We start from the raw sequence: 20,840 nt of genomic DNA on the forward strand, positions 1-20,840 counted from the left end.
GGTCATGATCTCACATTTCGGGGATTCAGCCCCCGTGTTGGGCTCTATGCTGAAAGATCAGAGCCTGGAGCCTGCTCTCCTGGAGCCCGGATTCTGTGTCTTCCTCCTCTCTGCCTGTCCCCTGATTGCGCCCTGTCTCTCTCTCTCTCTCAAAATCAAATAAACATTAAAAAAAAAAAGTTTGTTTTTTTAAAAAAAATTTTTTTTAACGTTTACTTATTTTTGAGACAGAGAGAGACAGAGCATGAACAGGGGAGGGGCAGAGAGAGAGGGAGACACAGATTCTGAAACAGGCTTCAGGCTCTGAGCTGTCAGCACAGAGCCTAACGCGGGGCTTGAACTCACGGACCGTGAGATCATGACCTGAGCCAAAGTCAGATGCTTAACCGACTGAGCTACCCAGGCGCCCCGAAAAGTTTTTTTTTTTAAAGTAGCAAGTAAAAAGAAGTGACCAGGTAATACCAGGAAAATTATTGATGATTTAAGACTCTACATGTGCTTTGTGAAACTAAATTACTTAAATTCTCCAGGGCTTCTGGAAGGAAAGGTTGTATTCCATTTGTAAGAAGAGGAGAGGGCAAAATATGTTAGTATAGTGTATCTGGTGATAACACGATAGGCTTGTAAGTCTTCATATTGGGTTTTTACATTCTGTAGCCTTAGTTTTTTCAGTTAGTGGCACCTAAGGAACTTAACTAGATGAGCCCCAGAGAACTGATGATTTACTTTAGAGTTTTCTGTGTTAGAAGCAATAGAGACTGCCAGTAACCTTTGGGAATTACACTATTTGTCTCCTGTCAGAGGCCCTTAGAAGCAGCTGATTTTCCACTGAACAGGAAGTAATAGGAAACGTCCAAGGAGTCAGCTCGAACTTGGTGGTTATTAGTTGGTAGGAGGTACCTAGAGGGCAGAACTAAAATCTTCAGGTGGAAATTAAAGAAAAGGGGATTTCAAATCAATGTGAAGAATGACTTTACAATAGTCAAGGCTAGCAAAAGGGAAGGCTATTTTGTGAGGCAGAGGCTTTTTTTTTTTTTTCATTACAGATATTAGATTAGAATAGTCTTTTGGGGGAAATATTTTAGGTGAACTTTTTCTGTAAAGATTCAGATAGTAAACGTTGTAGTCTTTTGGGGGGCCAAATGTCTTTGTTGTAACTACTTAACTCAGCCATTGTAGTGCAAAGGCAACAGAAGACAACATGTACACAAATGAGCGTGGCTATTGTCATAGCCTGCTTGGCCTGTCTTAACAAAATACCATAGACCGGGTGGCCTCAACAAGATATTGAAAGCTGGGAAAGCGAAGATCAAGGTGCTGGCTGGTGGGTTTGTAGTGATGGCTCTCTTCCTGGTTTGTGTCCTCACATGATTGGGATGCTGGAAAGAAAGAAAAGGAAGGAAGGAGGGAAGGAAGGAACAAAGGAACAAAGGAAGGAAAACGAAGGAAGGAAGGGAGGGAGGAAGGGAAAGAGGGAGGAAGGAAGGAAGGAAGGAAGAAGGAAGGAAGGAAGGAAGGAAGGAAGGAAAGAAGGAAGGAAGGAAGGAGAGATGGAGGGAGGACAAGAAGGAGGTAGATCTTTTTCTCTTATAAGGCCATAGACCTATCAGATTAGGTCCTCAGCCTTGTGACTTCATTTAACTTAATTACTTCCTAAAGACCTTACCTCCAGATACAATCATATTGAGGGGTTAGGGCTTCCACCTATGAATTTTGGGGAGGTGGGGAACACAATTCAGTCCAATAAAGTTTTATTTATTAAAACAGGAGGTAGGTTATATTTTGCCCGAGGACCAGTTATTTGCCAGCCGGTAGTCTAGAGGGAATCAAACACTAATCAGAAAGTAGACTAGGTGATCTGTCAACATATTTCTAGTTCAAAAGTTTTATGAATCTGTGCTGTTATGGTTAAAGACTCACCAAAAGATATATTTGCTGTCTATCATCACTTGATATCATTAAAACAAATGCTCCCCTATATAATTAAACCTCCTCCCTACTGTAAAAATCTTGAACACCAATAAGACATATTTTTTGGGGAAATTGTTTGGATATGATTGGCATAACTTAGAGGTTAACTATACAGTCTCTATATAGACTCTCTATATAGACAGTTTCAGACTGTCCATATCCAAGCTCTGCAGCTTACTAGCTGTGTGATCTTGGGCAAGTTACTTAACTCCTCTGTGCTTCAGTTTTCTCATTTATAGAATGATTATAATAATAGAGTTTACCTTATAGCAGTGTTGTGATGCTTAAATAAGTTAATACATGTTGAGAGCATAAAACAGTGCCTAGTTCGTAGGAAGTTCTGGGTCAATGTTATCTATTATTATTTCCTGAAATAAGAGATAGTAAGGGAAGCCAGACGGAATACGATGGGGAGGTCATGTAGTTGTCAAAGATTTAGGGATATTTTAGAAAATCAATACATTCAGATAAGATTGTAGTGTGTGGTTCTGTTTAAAAACAATAAAGGTGCTGTAAAGGGAAAATTGAGAGACTTCATGTGTTCTTGGTAGGAGAAAAGTATCTTTAACAAATAAGCGTGGTTGTCTTGATATATTTTACTGTATCTTAGAAAAACTTGGAGGCTGTGGGTGTGTAAACTACAGAATTGGCTGGATCAGAACAAATTAATTCAGGGCTCATTGAGTAATGTTCCTAAGAATGAATCATTTAATAAGTAAAAATAGTTCTTAAGTCCAGGATTAGTTTTACTTCTGTGCACATCCAACCCATCTGTACTTTTGGCAGATACGAGATGCAGATGATGGGATGTGGTATGACCATCTTTACAATAGGTCTGGTGTGGTTGTACATTTGTAAAGAATGTCAGTTATAAAGTCTTTGGTCATTGATCAGCATACATGTTTTTTCTTCACTTGTGGCAGAAGCCATGATTATCGAACCCTCCTCCTTATTTGTGGGGAGAAGGGTCTCTAAGATATTTCTCAGCTTGATAACCTTTTCCTGGCCCTTTTTCACAGAGGAAAACGGAAGCCCTTAAGCAGGAACTTCTTCAGTCTCTTGCCATAGATCATAGAAAGCTAATTGCATCTGTACCAGTCACGTTCCTCTCTTTCTGTGGCAGGAAGGAATGAGAACTTTCGTTGGTGACTCTGACAGCCTGCCTATCCAGCCTTTTTGGGTACTTCATCCCTGGTGTCTCCTGTGTAACCTAAAAAATATGAGTCTGCTTTTCTACTTTGCTCTCGCCCAAACCCTGCTTTGGCATACTGTCTTATTTTAAAATGCACAGATTCAATTCTGGAGACATTAAACAATGTGAATTTAATGGATGATAGAGGAAGGTGTTATATTGCACATAATATAACATGCTACTTCGAAACCTCCTGAAACATTCTAACCATTCTCAGACTCCACTCCCCTAAGTCTTATTCCTCAGGCAGCTGTCTCATCTTTTCTCCCCATGACCTTCCTTTTCAGCCTGCTACCTTTTCTTTTTCTTTTCCTCGTCTCCATTCCAAGATGTTTCAAGTGGTGCTTTCTATCCTTTTTGCACAGGATAGAAATTTCACGGTCTCTCTGCTTCTTCCATTTTATCCTGCTGTATCATTGTCATTTTTAAAAAGATTTTTTTTAAATGTTTTATTTATTTTGGAAAGAGAGAGAGACAGAGAGTGAGCAAGGGAGAGGCAGAGAGAGAGGGAGACACAGAATCTGAAGCAGGCTCCAGGCTCTGAGCTGTCAGCACAGAGCCGGACAGGGGGTTCGAACTCACAAACTGTGAGATCACGACCTGAGCTGAAGTCCGTGCTTAACCGACTGAGCGACCCAGGCGCCCCTCATGTAATTTTTTTAAATGCAGATCTGATCGTGTTACCCTTTCTGATGAAAAATCTCCAGTGGGTCCTCATTGATCTAGGGTGAAGTTCCCAAACTCCTCACACGACCCAGCATGAGCTGGACCCTGCTTACTTCCTCAGTCACACTGATCTCCCTTACCAGTTTCATTATTGCTCAAGTTTTTGTTAATGATTGTTCTTCCTCACTCATGGCTCTTCACCCTTGCTTCTCATAGTGCCTAGAATACTTGTCATCTGCCTTTGAACTTGACATACTTCTGGGCTCTGCTACATACTGCTTTTTCACAAAGGCCTTCCCTCACCCTCTATAAGTTAGGTGACCTTTCTTCCTGTGAATGTTTTCTCAGAATAACCTCATATTTCTCCCATCCTGGTATAATCTCACCATTGTACTTGTCTATATCCCATTAGACTCTTAGACATGAAGACATGTCTAAGACGTGAAGTCTAAGACATGAAGACCCATTAGACACGAAGTCAGGGGCCATATTTATCCTGGCCACCATTTAATTCTCATCACTTAGCAGAGTACATGGCACATACAAATATTTCTTGATTAAATAACACTTGACCATTGAACAACATGGAGACTAGGGTGCTGACCCCCCTGCACCGTTGAAAATTCACGTGTAACTTCTTTTAAAAGTAATCCCTAAGCCCAATGTGGGGCTTGAACTCACAACCCCGAGATCAAGAGTCACATGCTCTATTGACTGAGCCAGTCAGGAGCCCCAGTGACTCCCCCAGAATTTCACTACCAATAGCCTAGTGTTGGCCAGAAGCCTTACCAATAACATAAAGAGTTGATTAAAACATGTTTTGTATATGTATTATATACTGCACTCTTACAATAATGCCTAACTTTTTTTTGTATTTTAAGCTATGTGGTTCAATTATGAGTTTTTTCAAATTGTCACAAATCTCAAAAACATTTTCCAATATATTTATTGAAAAAAATCCTCATATAAGTGTACCCATGCAGTTCAAACCAATGTTGTTCAAGGCTCAACTGTGTATCTCTGTTTTTTCACATTTGGTTAATTCTACTACATCTAAGTTTATACCTTATTATATGCCTTAAGAAACTGTATTTTTACTTTATAAAAAGGAGCAAACATGTATCAGTCTTAGAAAATTTATGTTATATTTTCATTTGTGACATTCTAAAGTTTTTTATGACTTATGATTGTAACATTTTTAGAGGTATCTATAAAATCTATAATTTTGGTTATTCTTCAAAATGAATGATGAAAAAAAACCAAAACTGAATGAATGAAGATTAAATGAGAATTTCCACTGAACTTTTTATCATGACAGCATCTGTGGAATGCTTACTAGTTTAGAAGCTGCTTTAGTATTTTCTTCAATGAATCCTAAGGAGTGCAGCAATAATGCTTAGCATATTATTTATATATATCATATATATATATATAAGTGTTATATATATATGTTTATATATATGTTTTTATATATATATATGTTTCTTTTCTTTTTTTTTTTCTCTATGTCTTAGATAACCATACCCAGGGGTGGAATCTTGAAATAGAGTCTTCTTTTGATGTTGTCAGCCCAAAGCCAATTTCTGGTCAAGTGATAGTAGCCATTCCTAAACTGCAAACACAGCAGACGTACAGCATTGAACTTCAACCTGGGGAAAGGATTGTTGAGCTATTTGTGAAAATTAATAAGGTGAATGATGGTACTTCCTCAGAACCACTAGATGAAGAGCAATACTGTTCAGAAGAAATGACTAGAAAGAAGGGACTGAGTATGAAAGAAAAATGTACTTTTCCCATTTTTCCTTCACTTTTAACTTCTCATATTTGTGTTGTGTTATGAGCTAAGGAATGATTTTTCCAAATTTTAAGATAAGAAATGGAGAATTATGTGATTGACATCCTTTCCTCTCAAGAAGGCAAGTGTGTTGTGTTTTAACTTTTCTGCACTGTTTGTGGCATCCTGAATCCAAATACATTCTAAGCATTATGTTTTAAACACAGTGATTATAATTGGTACTTGTAAATTATTTTGAATATTGGCGCTATTTTACAAACAGAATTTTAATTCTAAACTCATGATCTTTCACCAGTAAAAGTGGGCTGTTTTTTTTTTTCCTTTTCTTTTTCCTTTTGTTATTACTGGAATTGATCATTGTGAACCGAATAGGATGGAGTAAATCAACATTCAGTTACTGTTTGGATACAGTAAGAACTCAAAACAGTTTCTAGTTCTGGGCTTAAAAGGAGAGTCAACCTCAAAGTCCAGTTCTAAATGTTAAGAATACAAAATAAAATAAGCTTCAGTATTAGAAATGAAAAGAATTGTTTTTCTGATAACCCATGTTATTCTGTTATTTCCTTTCCCTTTTGGTATATTAATCCATGCTAAACACCTAGCACGTTGATTTTTTTAATTTTTAAAAAATGTTTATTTATTTTTGAGAGAGAGAGTGTGAGCGGGGAAGGGGCAGAGAGAGAGGGAGACAAGAATCTGAAGCAGGCTTCAGGCTCTGAGCTGTCAGTACAGAGCCTGACACGGGGCTTGAACTCCTGAACTCTGAGTTCATGACCTGAGCCGAAGTTGGACACTTAACTGATTGAGCCACCCAGGTGCCCCTAGCCTATTGATTTTTAAGTATTATCTATGGGTTGGTATAATTTGGCATAATATAGAACCTAGAATTTCTGTGCTTGACTCTATGATACATTGATATAATGTTCTGAATGACTATATTATTTTGCTGAAAATATGCCACAGATTACTTAGAATGACTTAAATTGTTTCTTGAAAGAATGCTACTGTAGAAACGTGGTGGCCTCATGGACATGGAAACCAGACTGGATATAATATGACAGTTCTTTTTAAGTTGGATGGAGGCTTAAGTATTGAAAAATCAGCTAAGGTAAGCAAATACTTTAAAATATTTTGTCAACAAAAAGTGTATTTCTTGTTAAAATAACAATACAAATCTTTGTAGGAAAAGAAGAAACCAGCAAAACTCCTATAACCTTATCACTCAGAGAGAGTCACTAGTAACAGTTATATGCATTCCAAAACTTCTCTGTGTGTATATTTATATATTTATAAATGGATTAGACTTTACAAATTATTTTAATATAAATATTGTATAATATATATATAATATATAATATAAATATTCTATTGTTTTTAAATTGCACATTATATCAAAGTAATACATATGTATAATTTTAATTAAAAATTTTTTTAATGTTTATTTTTTGAGAGACAGAGCATGAGTGGGGGAAGGGCAGAGAGAAAGGGAGACACAGAATCTGAAGCAGGCTCCAGGCTCTGAGCTGTCAGCACAGAGCCCAAATTGGGGTTCGAACTCACGAACCACAAGATCATGACCTCAGCTGAAGTCGGACGCTTAACCGACTGAGCCACCCAGGTGCCCCACATATGAATAATTTTAAAGCTCAGATATTACCAGAAAGTAATAGAATCCTTTGCCCAGCTCTTCCTATTTCTATTCCTATTTTCTATTCCTCAGAATCAATCATTTTTAACTTTTACTTATTTCTTCTATTTATCTTTATTTTCCCAAATAACATGCTTCTACTGATGTTTTCTAATTTTGCAGTTTGATGTATTGCCTATTGACTTCAAACCCAGAGGATGAGGATATTTCTCTTCTACATGATTCTCTCTGATGACCCCTGCTTGCCCCCCAACACACACATTTTTGCCTCCCTCTGCCCTCGCAGTGTTGTCCAATGGCCATTTTTTGTTAACTCAGTATTCAGTGTTTACATTATTATATTATGACAATACTACTCAAGCTGAATCACATGGTATGCTGAAATCATATTTCCTTTCTTGTACAACTTTCTGTATTACTCAGAGTAATAATTGCTTCATGTACCGGTTGCTTTGTTTTTCTTTTGTCTTCCTCTAAATCCTGTACAACTTTCTGACATATTTGAAATACCTTTTACATTTAGTCACACTCACTAGGTGTTTCTATCCCTTGTTTATTGTTACTATTATTATTCTTTTAATTTTTGCTATCTCCCAAAACGCTCTCTCCTAGAGCCATTTTTTTCATCTCCCTGATCTTGCTTGTCACTTTCTAGAACTTCTACTTAGCTGTTGACCTGGAACTTCCTTTATTATTATTCTTGGAATTTTCTTCATCTGTCTTCTAGGAATTCTAAGTATTCCCTTCTTTTTTCTTCTGGATTAAATATGGAACTCTGTTTTCTTTGGACCAATGTTTTTCTTTTTTTTTAATTTGACTTTCCACTTTTGCTGATACACTTTCTCCGATAGATTCCTGAGAATGGGTATGTAGAAGATAACATTTTGGAGAACTTGTAAGCATGCAGATACACAAAGTCCTGTCTTCACAGTTACTTGATAGTTTGGCTGTGTATGGAAGTCTAGGTTGGAAATCATTTTCCTTCAGAATCTTGAAAACATTTTTTCATTATCTTTTAGCTTTTAATATTTTGTTTTAAAATGTAATTACAGGGGCACCTGGGTGGCGCAGTCGGTTTAAGCGTCCGACTTCAGCCAGGTCACGATCTCGCGGTCGTGAGTTCGAGCCCCGCGTCAGGCTCGCCCTTCCGCATTCCATCTTGTCTTTTTATTGGTCTTCTGGGAGATTACTTAATTTTATTTTCAGTTTTTAAAATTAGATACTTTATTTTTGTTATCACCTAAAATTTTCTAAAAAGGTTTTTTTATTTTTAAATTGCATCCTATTTTTAATTTTATAATATAATATTTTCTCATTTCTCTTGGGATATTAATTATTACTATAAGTATTTTTGAAGTTTCTCTGCATGTTTGTTTCCGTATTTCTTTATTTTTCTTATTTGTTTTGGTTTCTGTCTTGGTGTCCATTCATTCTGAAGATTAAGTCACAAAAATGCAGATAAGACATCCTAGATGAGGTTCGATATTCATTATATAGGTGGAAACCCAGCTCTATCATGTAGTAGTGCCCACATGTCAGTAGCTATAGATCGTCAGTGTGTGTGTGTGTGTGTGTGTGTGTGTGTGTGTGTGTGTGTGTTTAGCTTTGCCAGTGAGGACATTCTCCACTCTCTTGCCTGAGGAATATAAGATTGGTTGTTACCATTCAGGGAGTCTGGTGGCAGAAGGGGACTAAAATTCTGACCATTGAGCATACACTTTCATCCATTTCCCCTTTTGCAGTGTGCTTTATGTCCTCAAGCCTCTCTGATTCTGAAAGGCAAAATGATAGGTGAGTCTCAGGATCCCTTTTCCAAAGCAGTGTACTTGAGTTCTGCTTTTAGAATTAAAACATATTGGGGACTCTTGGGTGCCTTGGTCAGTTAAGCATCTGACTCTTGGTTTCAGCTCAGGTCATGATCTCATGGTTGTGAGGTGGAGTCTCACATGGGGATCCCTGCTGGGCATGGAGTCTGCTTAAGAGTCTCTCTGTCCCTCTCTCTCAGCCCCTTCCCCACTCATGCTGCCTCCCTCCCTCCTTCCCTCCCTCCCTCCCTCTCTAAGTAAAAAATAAAATAAAATCTCTCTAAAATAAAAAAAAACAACAAAACATCTTATATAGGTCATTATACATACATTATATGTACATATACATCATACCTTATATTGGTCATATATATTTATATATATATGGGTGTATACACACACACACACACACACATACTATATGCCTTTCCATATCACTTTAAAAATTCCAAAATTGAGTCAAGATTGAAACTGGAGCTATTTAGAGAGGACAATGGGGAAAAATAGCCCCTGTACTCCAACGTATTGCAATCAAAGTACCTGTAGAGAGAAATCTTGCCCACCCCCATCTGTCAGGACCATTAATTAAAAAAATACAATAAAATATTTCCCCTTGAAGCCATAACTATCTGTTTTATTTCTAAATCTGTGAATAAGCCTTATGGTAACCTCAGCTAGAGGATATTGAAAAGAAAATTTGACTTTAAAGGAATGACTAGGTCCTGCCTGGTTTGGGTTTCAGCACTAAGGACTGGAAAGAACTACACTTTGGTATTTATTAGCTGTAGGCTACTTATTTAGTCCTTTAAGTGCCATTTCTTATATATAAAATAGGACAGTGAAGATGAAGTTACTTGAATCTGGCTTATAATAGTGTATAGTAAGTAGTAGCAATCTTGATCCCCTTCATAGGTTTTCTCCTTTCCCCAACATCAACCTTTGGTGTTTGGAGTGGCTGGGGCTATGCTCTGGTGTCATCTCTCACATTTGGTGTTACCTCTCCTTTGGGCCAGACACCATGCTAAATTTGGAAATATACCTTTTAAAGGCTCATTATCTATTTTTCCTTTGTTTAATCATGCTCTATATTTCCTGTGACACTGTGTATGTGAGTGTGTGTGCGCGTGTGTCTGTAGCGTAGATAGGGAGAATGTCGTAGAGCTGTCTAAGGGGCCAAAACATTCACGCTTATTCTAACCCTTTTGGTAGAAGATGTCTGCTCCCTCAAATGTTGAGTTTGTTGTGTGTTATTTTCACGAAAGTGTGAAAAATGATGAGTCATTTCAACTTACTTTAGAGAAGGAAAAGGAACTTCTGTGCTTTTCTAACTGTGGGAAGTAATTCTTTTCATTCAATCTGGTATGGTTGCATTATTGTTTATTACATTTAAAGATGCCATTTTTTAAATTGACCAGCAACAGGAGTGAAGGAAGATGTGTTTCCCCATGCCTGTATTAATGTGTGTTTGTGAAGTGTACCATTTGGTTGTGGCTGCTATAGAGTTTGTTACTTTTGAGACTCATTCATTACTAAAAACTTAGGGAGCATCTACTGTGTTTCAGCCACTTTGCTAGGCTCTGGTGATAGAGCAGCGAATAAGACATTTCTCTCTGAAGCCTTAATAAAGCTAATAATTTGGTTGGGAAATTAAATAATTAAGCAAGCAATTGCAATAAAGTGTAATAAGGATTCTAGAGAAATATGGAGTACTGTAGAAGCACAGAGCAGGAGCATTCTGGGGAGATTCCAGAGAAGGTAATGTCTGTGGTCTAAGGGATGAGTAGAATTTGACCAAGCAATGTAGCAAAGAGGCAGAGGGACAAGAATATGTCAGGGCCCTGGGACTCAAAGGAATATTGTGTGTTTTTGGAGGTGAAAGTCATTTCAATGTGGCTGCATTTGAGTTTAAAGTAGAACAGGAGATGGTATCATAAAGGTAGGCTAAGGCAAGATCACGTAGGGCCTAGTAAGCCATGTGAAGGAACTGGGCTGCCCTCAGGGCAGTGGGAATTCTCTGAAGGGTTTTAAGGAAAGAGCCATGATGATATTTGTTTTACAAAGATTGTGCAGATCAGATTGGAAGAATGACAAGAATGAGGGGCCAGTTAGAAGACTGTGATGGTGATTGAGGCCCAAAATGATGATGTCTCAGTCTACAGAATTGCTGAGGAAATAAGTTTGAGAGGGATTTAGGAGTTGATACCATCAGACTTGTTGATGTGGGAATGGGAGAGAAGAATGAATTAAGAATGGTTCTTGGGGTGCCTGGGTGGCTCAGTTGGTTAAGCTCCCAACTCTTGATCTTGGCCCAGGTCATGATCTCACAGTTTGGGCTCTGTGCTGACAGTGTGGAGCCTGCTTGGGATTCTTTCCCTCTCTGTCTCTCTCTCTCTGCTCTTGCTCCTCTCTCCCTGTCTCTGTCTCTTCCAAAATAAATACACTTAAAAAAATAAAGAATAGTTCTTAAGTTGTTGGTTTGGCCCACTGAACAGGTTGTATTTATGTCCTTTGAACTCAGTTACTCAGAAAGAAGAGGTTTGAGAGATGGGATGGAGTGGAAATTATTTCTGTGTTAGATGTGTTTTTTATGGAGTGATTGAGAGATAGCCAAGGAGTAACATTTGATGGGCATTTCATTATATAGGTCTGAATCTTAGGAATTACATGTGGATTAAAGACAGAGATGTATAAGTCAACAGAATAAGTTCATTTTAGCCATGGGAGGGGATGAGCTACTTGGGGACTGCATGGGGAGGAGTGCTAAGACAAAACCCCAGGGAACCATGGTAATTAAATGTGGGAGGAGAAAAGAAGGAATTCCATAAAGGAATTGAAGAAGAAATGACCAAAGAAGTAGAAGCAAAACAAGTTGAGGGGGGAGTCACAGAAGCCAGAGGAAGAAAGTATGTTCAAAGAGTGTCAAATGCTATAAGGAACTCAAGTTGGAAAAGGAGTAAGAAATATTCTTTGGATTTGGTAATAAGGAAATGACTGCAAGACCTGACCAGAATGGAAGTCAGATTGCGGTGGGTCAAAAAATGACTGAAGGTGAGGAAGTAGAGCCAGTGAGTATAGGAGACTCTTAGAAATGGTGTGGGACCCACACCTGAGCCAAGTGTTAATGATGGCCAGTTGGGGTCAGAAGATTGGTTACATACAGGAGAGTGTGCACATAAGTAGGTATATTGAACTACTGAGATCCAGCTTTTTCATGGATGGAGGAAGGTGGTATAGATACAGAAAGAGAAAAGCTAGAATGGGTTGGAATTGGAGCTAATAGTGTAAACTCATGATTTTCAGCATACATAGATAATAATAGAAATAAGTACAGATGTAAGTGCATGTGTGTGTGTTTATTTTCAGTCAGACACACACCACACACACACACACACACACACACACACACACACAGACACATTTCCTAGCTCTTTCCAGGCCTTCCCACAGGTACTGTAACAGTGGTGCTATAGTAACAATCAACAGAGCTAGTGTTCAGATCTTGGTAAAGCTGTCTACTTAAAGGGATCAGGGCTCTTTGGAGAGCTGAGTAATGCTGGGGCTGGCACTTAAAGTATCTTGCTGCACTACAAAGTAAGAAGGTACTCAACAATGATGGGATAAGTCAGAAGGACCCAGGAACCAGTTTAATGTGCTCCTGGTGGCCAAATCTGAGAATACTTGAACGTTAAAATGAAGAGTAGTAGAGCTGAGGACATGTTTGCTAATTCTGTAACTTGTTATTTATGAAATTTTTCATTCATTGTAATAGGATAGAGGTGGAGAACGAAGCGAACTTAAGGTAGAGCACGTGAGACCAAGGTCACCCACAGGAGAGGTTATGTGGTGGTCAAGGTTGTGCACGCTAGAATGAGCAACTGAGGAACAGACACCTCAGCATCCATTTGCAGTGGGGACTTTGAAGAGTATTTATGTCCATTTGTTCACTTGGCTTGGAAGGTAGAAGTTGGATCAGATGATCTTTGTGCCTCCCCACAATTCTGTGCTTGCCCAAAAGAGGAAACTAGAAGGAAACAAAAATTTGAGCTCTTTGGAAGTTTCAGGAATCGGCGTTTGTTTTTGAAATTTATTTATTTATTTATTTATTTTTTATCTTTTTTTTTTTATTTTTTTATTTATTTTTTTTTTATGAAATTTATTGACAAATTGGTTTCCATACAACACCCAGTGCTCATCCCAAAAGGTGCCCTCCTCAATACCCATCACCCACCCTCCCCTCCCTCCCACCCCCCATCAACCCTCTGTTTTTGAAATTTAGATTGTAAGTATAGATTAGTGACAGATTTGGTAAGTGAGAGATAATACCTGATTCACCTTTGTTTCCAGGGTAGTTCTTACAGGGAATTCGGTATCTTACCAGTCCTAAAGTTCTTTATGTTTTCGGATGGTTTCAGACTTACCAGTGTTTCAACAAGCAAAGAATTTGATAGCTACTTGCCATCATTATCTGTGTCTTGGCAGGAATCTCAGTCTTATTTCTTCCCAGCTTTTATGTGGTGGGAGTATGTCAGAGTGGGACTTCTTTTCTTTTCTCCTTTGTTTTTAATTGAAGAATAGTTGACACACAATGTTACATTAGTTTTAGGTGTACAATATAGTGATGGGACAACTATGCTCACAAGTGTAACTACCATCTGCCACACTATTGCAATACCATTAACTATATTCCCTATGCTGTGCTTTTTATGCCCACGACATACTTATTCCATAAGTGGAAGCCTATACCTCCCACTCCCCTTCCACCCATTTTGCCCAACCTCACACCCCCTCCTGACTGACAATCATCAGTTTGTTCTCTGTATTTACGGGTTTGTTTCTGCTTTAGTTTGCTTTGTTCTTTAGATTCCACATGTAAGTGAAATCATATGGTATTTGTCTTTTTCTATCTGACTTATTTCACTTAACATAATGCCCTCCAGGCGCCTGGTTGGCTTAGTTGGTTAAGCCTCTGACTGGCTCAGGTCATGATCTTGCAGTCGGTGAGTTCGAGCCCTATGTCAGGCTCTATGCTGACAGCTCAGAGCCTTGAGTCTGCTTCAGACTCTGAGTCTCCCTTTCTCCCTGCCCCTCCCCAGCTCGTGCTCTGTCTCTCTGTCTCTCTGTCTCTCTCTTTCTCAAAATTAAATAAACATTAAAAAAACACACATAATACCCTCTAAGTCCATCCATGCTGTCGGATTGGAATTTCTTTTATTTTCTATTTATCGTGAAGTATGACACATATGTAGAAAAATACACAGAACATATGTGAAATGCTTAATGAATAATTAGAAAAAGAACAGTCATCCTGATCAACAAATAGAGCATTGCTAGCACCTCAGAAGCTCCCCCCACCCTCTGTGAGCCTCTCCAATCACTGCCCCTTCCTCCTTCCCAAAGATCCACTGTCCTGCCTTCTGACACTATAGTTTATTTTTGTCTGCCTGTGTACATAGAACCACATAGCGTGTGTTCTTTTGTGTTTGGCTAATTTGGCTCAACATTATATTTGTGACATTTACCTAGGTTGTTGTGTGTAGCTATAGTTTGTTTATATTGGTGTATGATATTTCATTGTATTATACATTCTGCTCTTGAAATTTAGGTAGTTTCCAATTTTGGCTAATCTGAATAATGCTACTATGAACACTATTGATTATCAGTCGGAGCACATATGCTCCCAACAGCATTTCTGCTGGAAGTGGTATCACCGGATCATAGGGCATGTGTAGGTCAGCTCTGATCGAGCATGTAAACGTGCCTTCCAGAGTGCTTATATTTCACTTTTACTCCACATGCCCACATGCTCCCCAACACTAGCTTTTGTAGCAGGACTTTTTTTTTTTCTCATTATTGGCTCCTCCTTATCTCACCTCTCTCACTCTTATATTCTGATGGTTCCGTTTGTATCCTGGGCTTGCCTTATGTAAAACTATTCCGATTTTTAAAATATCTCATTGAAATCTATCTTGCTTCAGTTTTATATCTTTCTTGTCTCTCTTCCATTGAGGTTAGACATACACATTTTAATTTTTTGTTTACTGAGTATGTCCCAAGACAGCAGCGCAGTTGACTTAGGCAAAAGGTGTTGGGGGAGTTACAAATTGTGGATACGGCCAATGCAGCAGAGATGGACTGGATCTCGTAAGAAGGGACTACATTTCTTTGTGAACAGGAAAGTGTATCTTGATGACTGAAAAAAAATTTTTTTCATTGTTGAAAGAAGTAACTTTGAGGCATATACTGTAAGTGTGAAGGGAGGTAATATAAAAAAAGTAGCAGGTCCTTTAAAAATAAATTAAAAAATAAAAAGATAAGTGTTGTGATATTATAAATTCTGTCCAACAAGTCCTTTCAAACGGACCCTAGAATGCAAGTCTGGTGGAGTCAGCTTTCTTTTAACAAAGAAAGTTTTGTGTATAAGTGTAGTGGGGGAGGCTGCTCGGGGTAAATGGAATAAAAAAATCTTCCTAATCACTGTTTTGCCATTTTATGCCCAGGTTAATTGATTATTTTTATCCTACAAATTGATTATACTTGAATTACCTACCTAATATGTGTTAAAGGCACAATAAGTATTTTTGAAGGGCTACCATGGTTTGCCTTTCTGGAAAAATAGGAAATCAATTAGTTGATATTTCTCTTTAGCGTAATTTACAGTAAAACCTTGGATTGTGAGTAACTTGTTATGTGAGTGTTCCCCCAGACGAGCAAACATTTCTAATAAATTTTAATTTGATGAACGAGTGATGCCTTGCGATACGAGCAGTACGTGATGCCAAATGTCCCATGATCACAACTGAGCCAATGGTTCTTAAAATTTGCTTTGACATACAAGTGCTTTGGATTACAAGCATGTTCCCAGAATGAAATTATGCTTGCAAACCAAGATTTTACTGTATTTTATAAGATTCTCCCATGTATTCGCCCCCAAAACTAAATCTTCTTGCTAAAAGCAACAGAAGGTAGTTGTTTGTATTTGACCTGGCGTCAAGATTCTCCAATTAAATTATTGTAGGGAAATAGAAAAAATAATGTAATAATATGTATTCCACAATTAGAAATTGCATTGCATATTTCCCAAGCAAGAAGAGGTTAATGATTGCCTCTAGCTAGTATAATTAGAAAAATAATGGAAATTTATTCCTCTCTCTTCTTTTTTCAAACTTTGCTTTGTTCTTTGTTTCTTAAGTTCCCAGTTTCATCTTTGCAGTATCTACAGGACAGAAAGAGAGCACAATGCCAGTGAGATTTCTTTCTTTTTCTTTCTAAGTGCTGCTCTTGGCTCTCTAAAGTCCTTAAAAGTACATAGCCAAAAAAATAGGGAAATCAGAATAATCACGCTATATTTCTGACCCTCTGTATTTCTGATCAATACAGAGAATTCACAGAGATTGTCAAGTGTGTCTCCTTCTGTATGTCCTCTGTTCCCTAGGGCAGCCATAACAAATGGAATAGCTTAGAACAAAAATAACTTAACTTTCTCATGATCCTGGAGGCTAGAATTCCAAAATCAAGATGTTGGCAGGCCATGTTCCTTCCGTGCCTCTTCCGGCTTCTGGTGGTTGTAGGTAATCCTTGGCATTTCTTGGCTTGTGGATGCGTTCGTTACTTCAATCTCTGCCCCTGTCATCATATGGCCTTCTCTCCACGTGTGTCTCTGCTTTACTTACATAGATGCCAGCCATTGGATTAAGGCCCATCCTAATCCAGTAAAATTTCATTTTAATAACTAATTATACATATAAAGACCCTATTTCCAAATAAGATCACATTCTGAATTTCTGAGTGACAGGAATTTTGAAGGACACTGTTCATCTCAGTACATTTCCCTTTTGTATTTCTTCCTGTCGAATTTTAGTTAAACATTTCCAAAATGGCTATGGGCAGTGGCTTATCCAAGCTGGGCAATGGGAGCAGTTAGCCCTGCTAACTATCTGCAGGCAGTTAAGTGGGTACACTATGTGTAGACTACAGATTGGCCTATATTTTATTAGTAGTATGTCTGACAATTCTATATAATGTCAGTGATTAAATACTCCTCCCCACAAAATGTTTTGTTGGTCTAAGTTTTACCCATCTGTGCGATTGTTCTTGAGTTTCAATAACATATATTTATGCTTCAATTTAGCACATTTTTATTATTAACCTTTAATAAATGTTATATTCTACATGGAAGTAAATTTGGAGAACTCTTAGTTATATAGTTGTCCCCAGGTTCATGGAGACTCTGCTGCACATAGTCATTTTGAAAGTAAGTTTATAACAGTTTAAAATTGTTGTGCACATAGTTTACACCCTCAGTCCCTGTCTTATTACATATTGCATTTAGAAGTAGATTAGAAACAGCAATAGCATAGTGATTATAAAAAAGAAAAAACTCAGCATGGGTTACTTTAATGTGACCTTTTTGGAGTTTTATTTTTATGCTTAAAGTTGTAAATAGAAATAATTGATAGGCTGAACTTTATTAAAATTAAAAACTTCTGCTCTGCCGAAGACAATGTCAAGAGAATGAGAAGACAAGTCACAGATGGGAGAAAATAGTTGTAAAAGATATATCTTGTTACATGAAATACAGGAAAGGGGTGCCTGGGTGGCTCAATTGGTTAAGCATCCAACTCTTGATTTCAGCTCAGGTCATGATGTCACAGTTCATGGTTTGAGCCCCGCATCAGGCTCTGCGCTGAGAGTGCAAAGCCTGCTTGGGATTCTCTCTCTCCTCTTTGCTTCTCCCCCACTTGCACGGGTGCGTGCTCTGTCTCTTTCTCTCAATAAATAAATAAATAAATAAATAAATAAATAAATAAACAAACTTTAAAAATATATCCAGGTAGAGCTCTTAAAATTCAATAGTAAGAAAATAATTCAATTAAAAAATGGGCCAAAGACCTTAACAGAAACCTCACCAATGAGGAGATACAGATGACAAATAAGTATATGAAAAGTTATTCATATCACATGTCATCAGGAAATGAAAATTAACACAAGATGGCACTGCACACCTATTAGAACGGCCAAAATCTGGAACACTAACAATTCTAAGTGCTGACAAGGATGTGAAGCAACAAGAACTCTCATTCGTGCTGGTGGGAATGCAGAATGGTACAGCCAGTCACTTTGGAACACAGTCTGGTAGTTTCTTAAAAAACTAAACATACTCCTACCATATGATCCAGCAATCAATTTGCTCAGTATTTACCTACATGAGTGAGAACTTACGTCCACACAAAATCTGTACATAGATGTTTACAGCAGCTTTATTCCTAATTGCCAAAAATTGGAAGCAAATAAGGTGTCCTTCAGTAAGTGAGGTGGTAAATAGACCTGGTGGATCTAGACAGTGGAATATTAGTGAATGCTGAAAAGAAATGAGCTCTGAAGCCCTGAAAAGACTTGGAGGAAGCTTAAGAAGCCAATCTGAAAAGACTACATATGGTATGACTCCAAGTATATGACATTCTGTGAAAGACAAACCTTTGGAAGCAGTGAAAAGATAAGTGGTAGCTAGGGGCTGTGAAGAGGAGGGACCAATGAATAGGTGAAGCATACTGGATTGTGAGAGCAGTGAAACGACTCTGTATGATACCGTGATGATACATACATTTCAAGTTACACGTTTGTCCAAACCTATACAGTGTAACGCACCACGAGTGAAGTATGATGTAACGTATGGTTTTTGGGTGATAATGATGTGTCAGCCCAGGTTCATCAGTTGGAACAAATGTACCACTGTAGTGGAGGATGCTGGCAATGGGGGAGGCCGTGCATTTTGGGGGCAAAGGGGGATATGGGAAGTTTCTGTACCTTCCCCTCAATTTTGTTAGGGATCTCAACTGCTCTAAAAAAATAACCTATGTTTAAAAAAAAAAACTTAGAGGACAGTGTGAACTGTGATGTGCAGTATGTAATATTTTGTTCGGTAAGTGCATATTTGAATTCATATATGAAATATTTTACTAATCTTAATGTCTCTGGAATTGAATTTCTTGATTTGTTGTTAATTGTTTTAAATTTAAAGAAAGAATCAAAGTGAAACCTGACACCAGTGGTGTGCTTTAGTTGTGGCAGATATTAAACAAAAACCCCACATACCTTGGATTTCTTTGTTGATAGCACTTCAGATGTTTCATAGAAATTAAATATGTCAGGTAATCAGATTTGCTGTGTAAAAGGTGGTAAGAGTTGAAGTAAAGAAGTCCTTCTTCTATTTCTGGAAAGACTGCAGCTGAACTCACAGAAGGTATCTTGAAACAACTGGATGGTTGTTTCATAAACCTCTGTTGTGGTCAGCAAAATAAGAGTGCTGCATATCTGGCCAGTATTCACAGCGGAATTCATACAAAAATCAAATAGATTGATCTCAGATTTTATTTCTGTCTTCTGGAAATCATTCTTTCAACCTTGTGGAATTTTCTTTTTTGGAAAGATTTCTTCATGTGTGATGTTTTCTGGAACTTTGGAAAAATTTTACTCATTCTTTTTAATCTCACCTCATTGTTGGAAAAAGCTACAGAAAGTCTTTCCTAGACAAGATGGAATGCTCATTATGAAGCTAGGGCACAGTAAATTTTGAAAAGTTGATCTCAACTTGGAAGTACTGTGTGACACAAAGAAATGTGGACAAATGAGAATCAGCTCAGATTATGTTCTTGGCTACCGCAGTTTTTCCCTTTTCAGTCATCTCCACCCCCCCACTCCCCCCCACCCCCGTATAGAAGTTTAGATGAGGTTAATCAGATACAAACATATTTTCAGATAGCCAGAATCTGCCTTGAACAATGTACAGTGAAATACCAAGCTTTCAAACTTTTCTTTGGAGTGCACAGAAAGGCAAAGCCTATTTACTATGCAACAAAAAAAATGCAAGGAAATGAACATTTACATAGAAAAAAAAAATCAAATTCTGAAGAAGAGTGTCAAGAGGAGCAACAAAAGATTCTAGTCTTACAAAGCAAAATAACAATGTTGAATAGCCCAATCATTTTCTTTTCTTTTAAAAAAATTTTTTTAATGTTTATTTTTGAGAGAAAGAGGGAGAGAGAGAGAGAGAGAGAGAGAGAGCAGGGGAGGGGCAGAGAGAGGGAGACACAGAATCTGAAGCAGGCTCCAGGCTCTGAGCTGTCAGCACAGAGCCTGACGTGGGGCTTGAGCTCACGAACTGTGAGATGAGCTGAAGTCAGACCCTTAACGGACTGAGCCACCCAGGTGCCCCTAGCCCAGTCATTTTCACCAAGAACTGGACAGTTGTTCTAAAGCCATGGATCAAATAATGTCTGTGTTCACTATCATTCAGCCATTCTCTCTAATTCTGTTACTTTCAGAAGACATACTTGGGAAGTGGAAATTTTTCACTCCAGAAGCATTTGTAAACACTTTGAGTGGATCTAAATAAACAAAGGCATGGGTACTACTGCATTTTTTGGGATTTAATGAGAAATGGAACTTTTATGAATCTCTGTCAAACTTGCCTTTATGTCTAATACTTTCCCAAAATATTTGTATATTTTGGGCTTCATTTGAAAAAACATGTTTCTAGGGGTGCTTGGGTGGCTCAGTTGGCTGATCATCTGACTCTTGATATTGGCTCAGTTCATGATCCCAGAGTTTTGGAATTGAGACCTGTTTTGGGCTCCACACCAAGTGTGGAGACTGCTTAAAATTCTCTTTCTCTCTCTCTGTCTCTCTTTCTCTCTCTTCCTCTGCCCCTCTCCCCCACTTGTGCTCTCTCTCTCTCAAATAAAAAAAATAGTAATAATTTAAAAA

At 38.0% G+C, this 20,840-nt stretch overlaps 1 protein-coding gene across 2 annotated transcripts in view; it reads left to right on the forward strand.

The window, feature by feature from the left end:
* Positions 1-20,840, forward strand: part of MANBA (mannosidase beta) — a 111,811-nt gene that overhangs the window by 39,439 nt on the left and 51,532 nt on the right. For both annotated transcript variants that reach the window (XM_030313349.2, XM_030313350.1), the window contains exons 6-7: positions 5,344-5,519; positions 6,622-6,732. In XM_030313349.2, coding sequence (XP_030169209.1) covers positions 5,344-5,519; positions 6,622-6,732 — 287 coding nt within the window. The remainder of the gene's footprint in view (positions 1-5,343; positions 5,520-6,621; positions 6,733-20,840) is intronic.

This window comes from Lynx canadensis, chromosome B1 (genome assembly GCF_007474595.2).
Source record: "Lynx canadensis isolate LIC74 chromosome B1, mLynCan4.pri.v2, whole genome shotgun sequence".
Lineage (NCBI taxonomy): Eukaryota > Metazoa > Chordata > Mammalia > Carnivora > Felidae > Lynx > Lynx canadensis.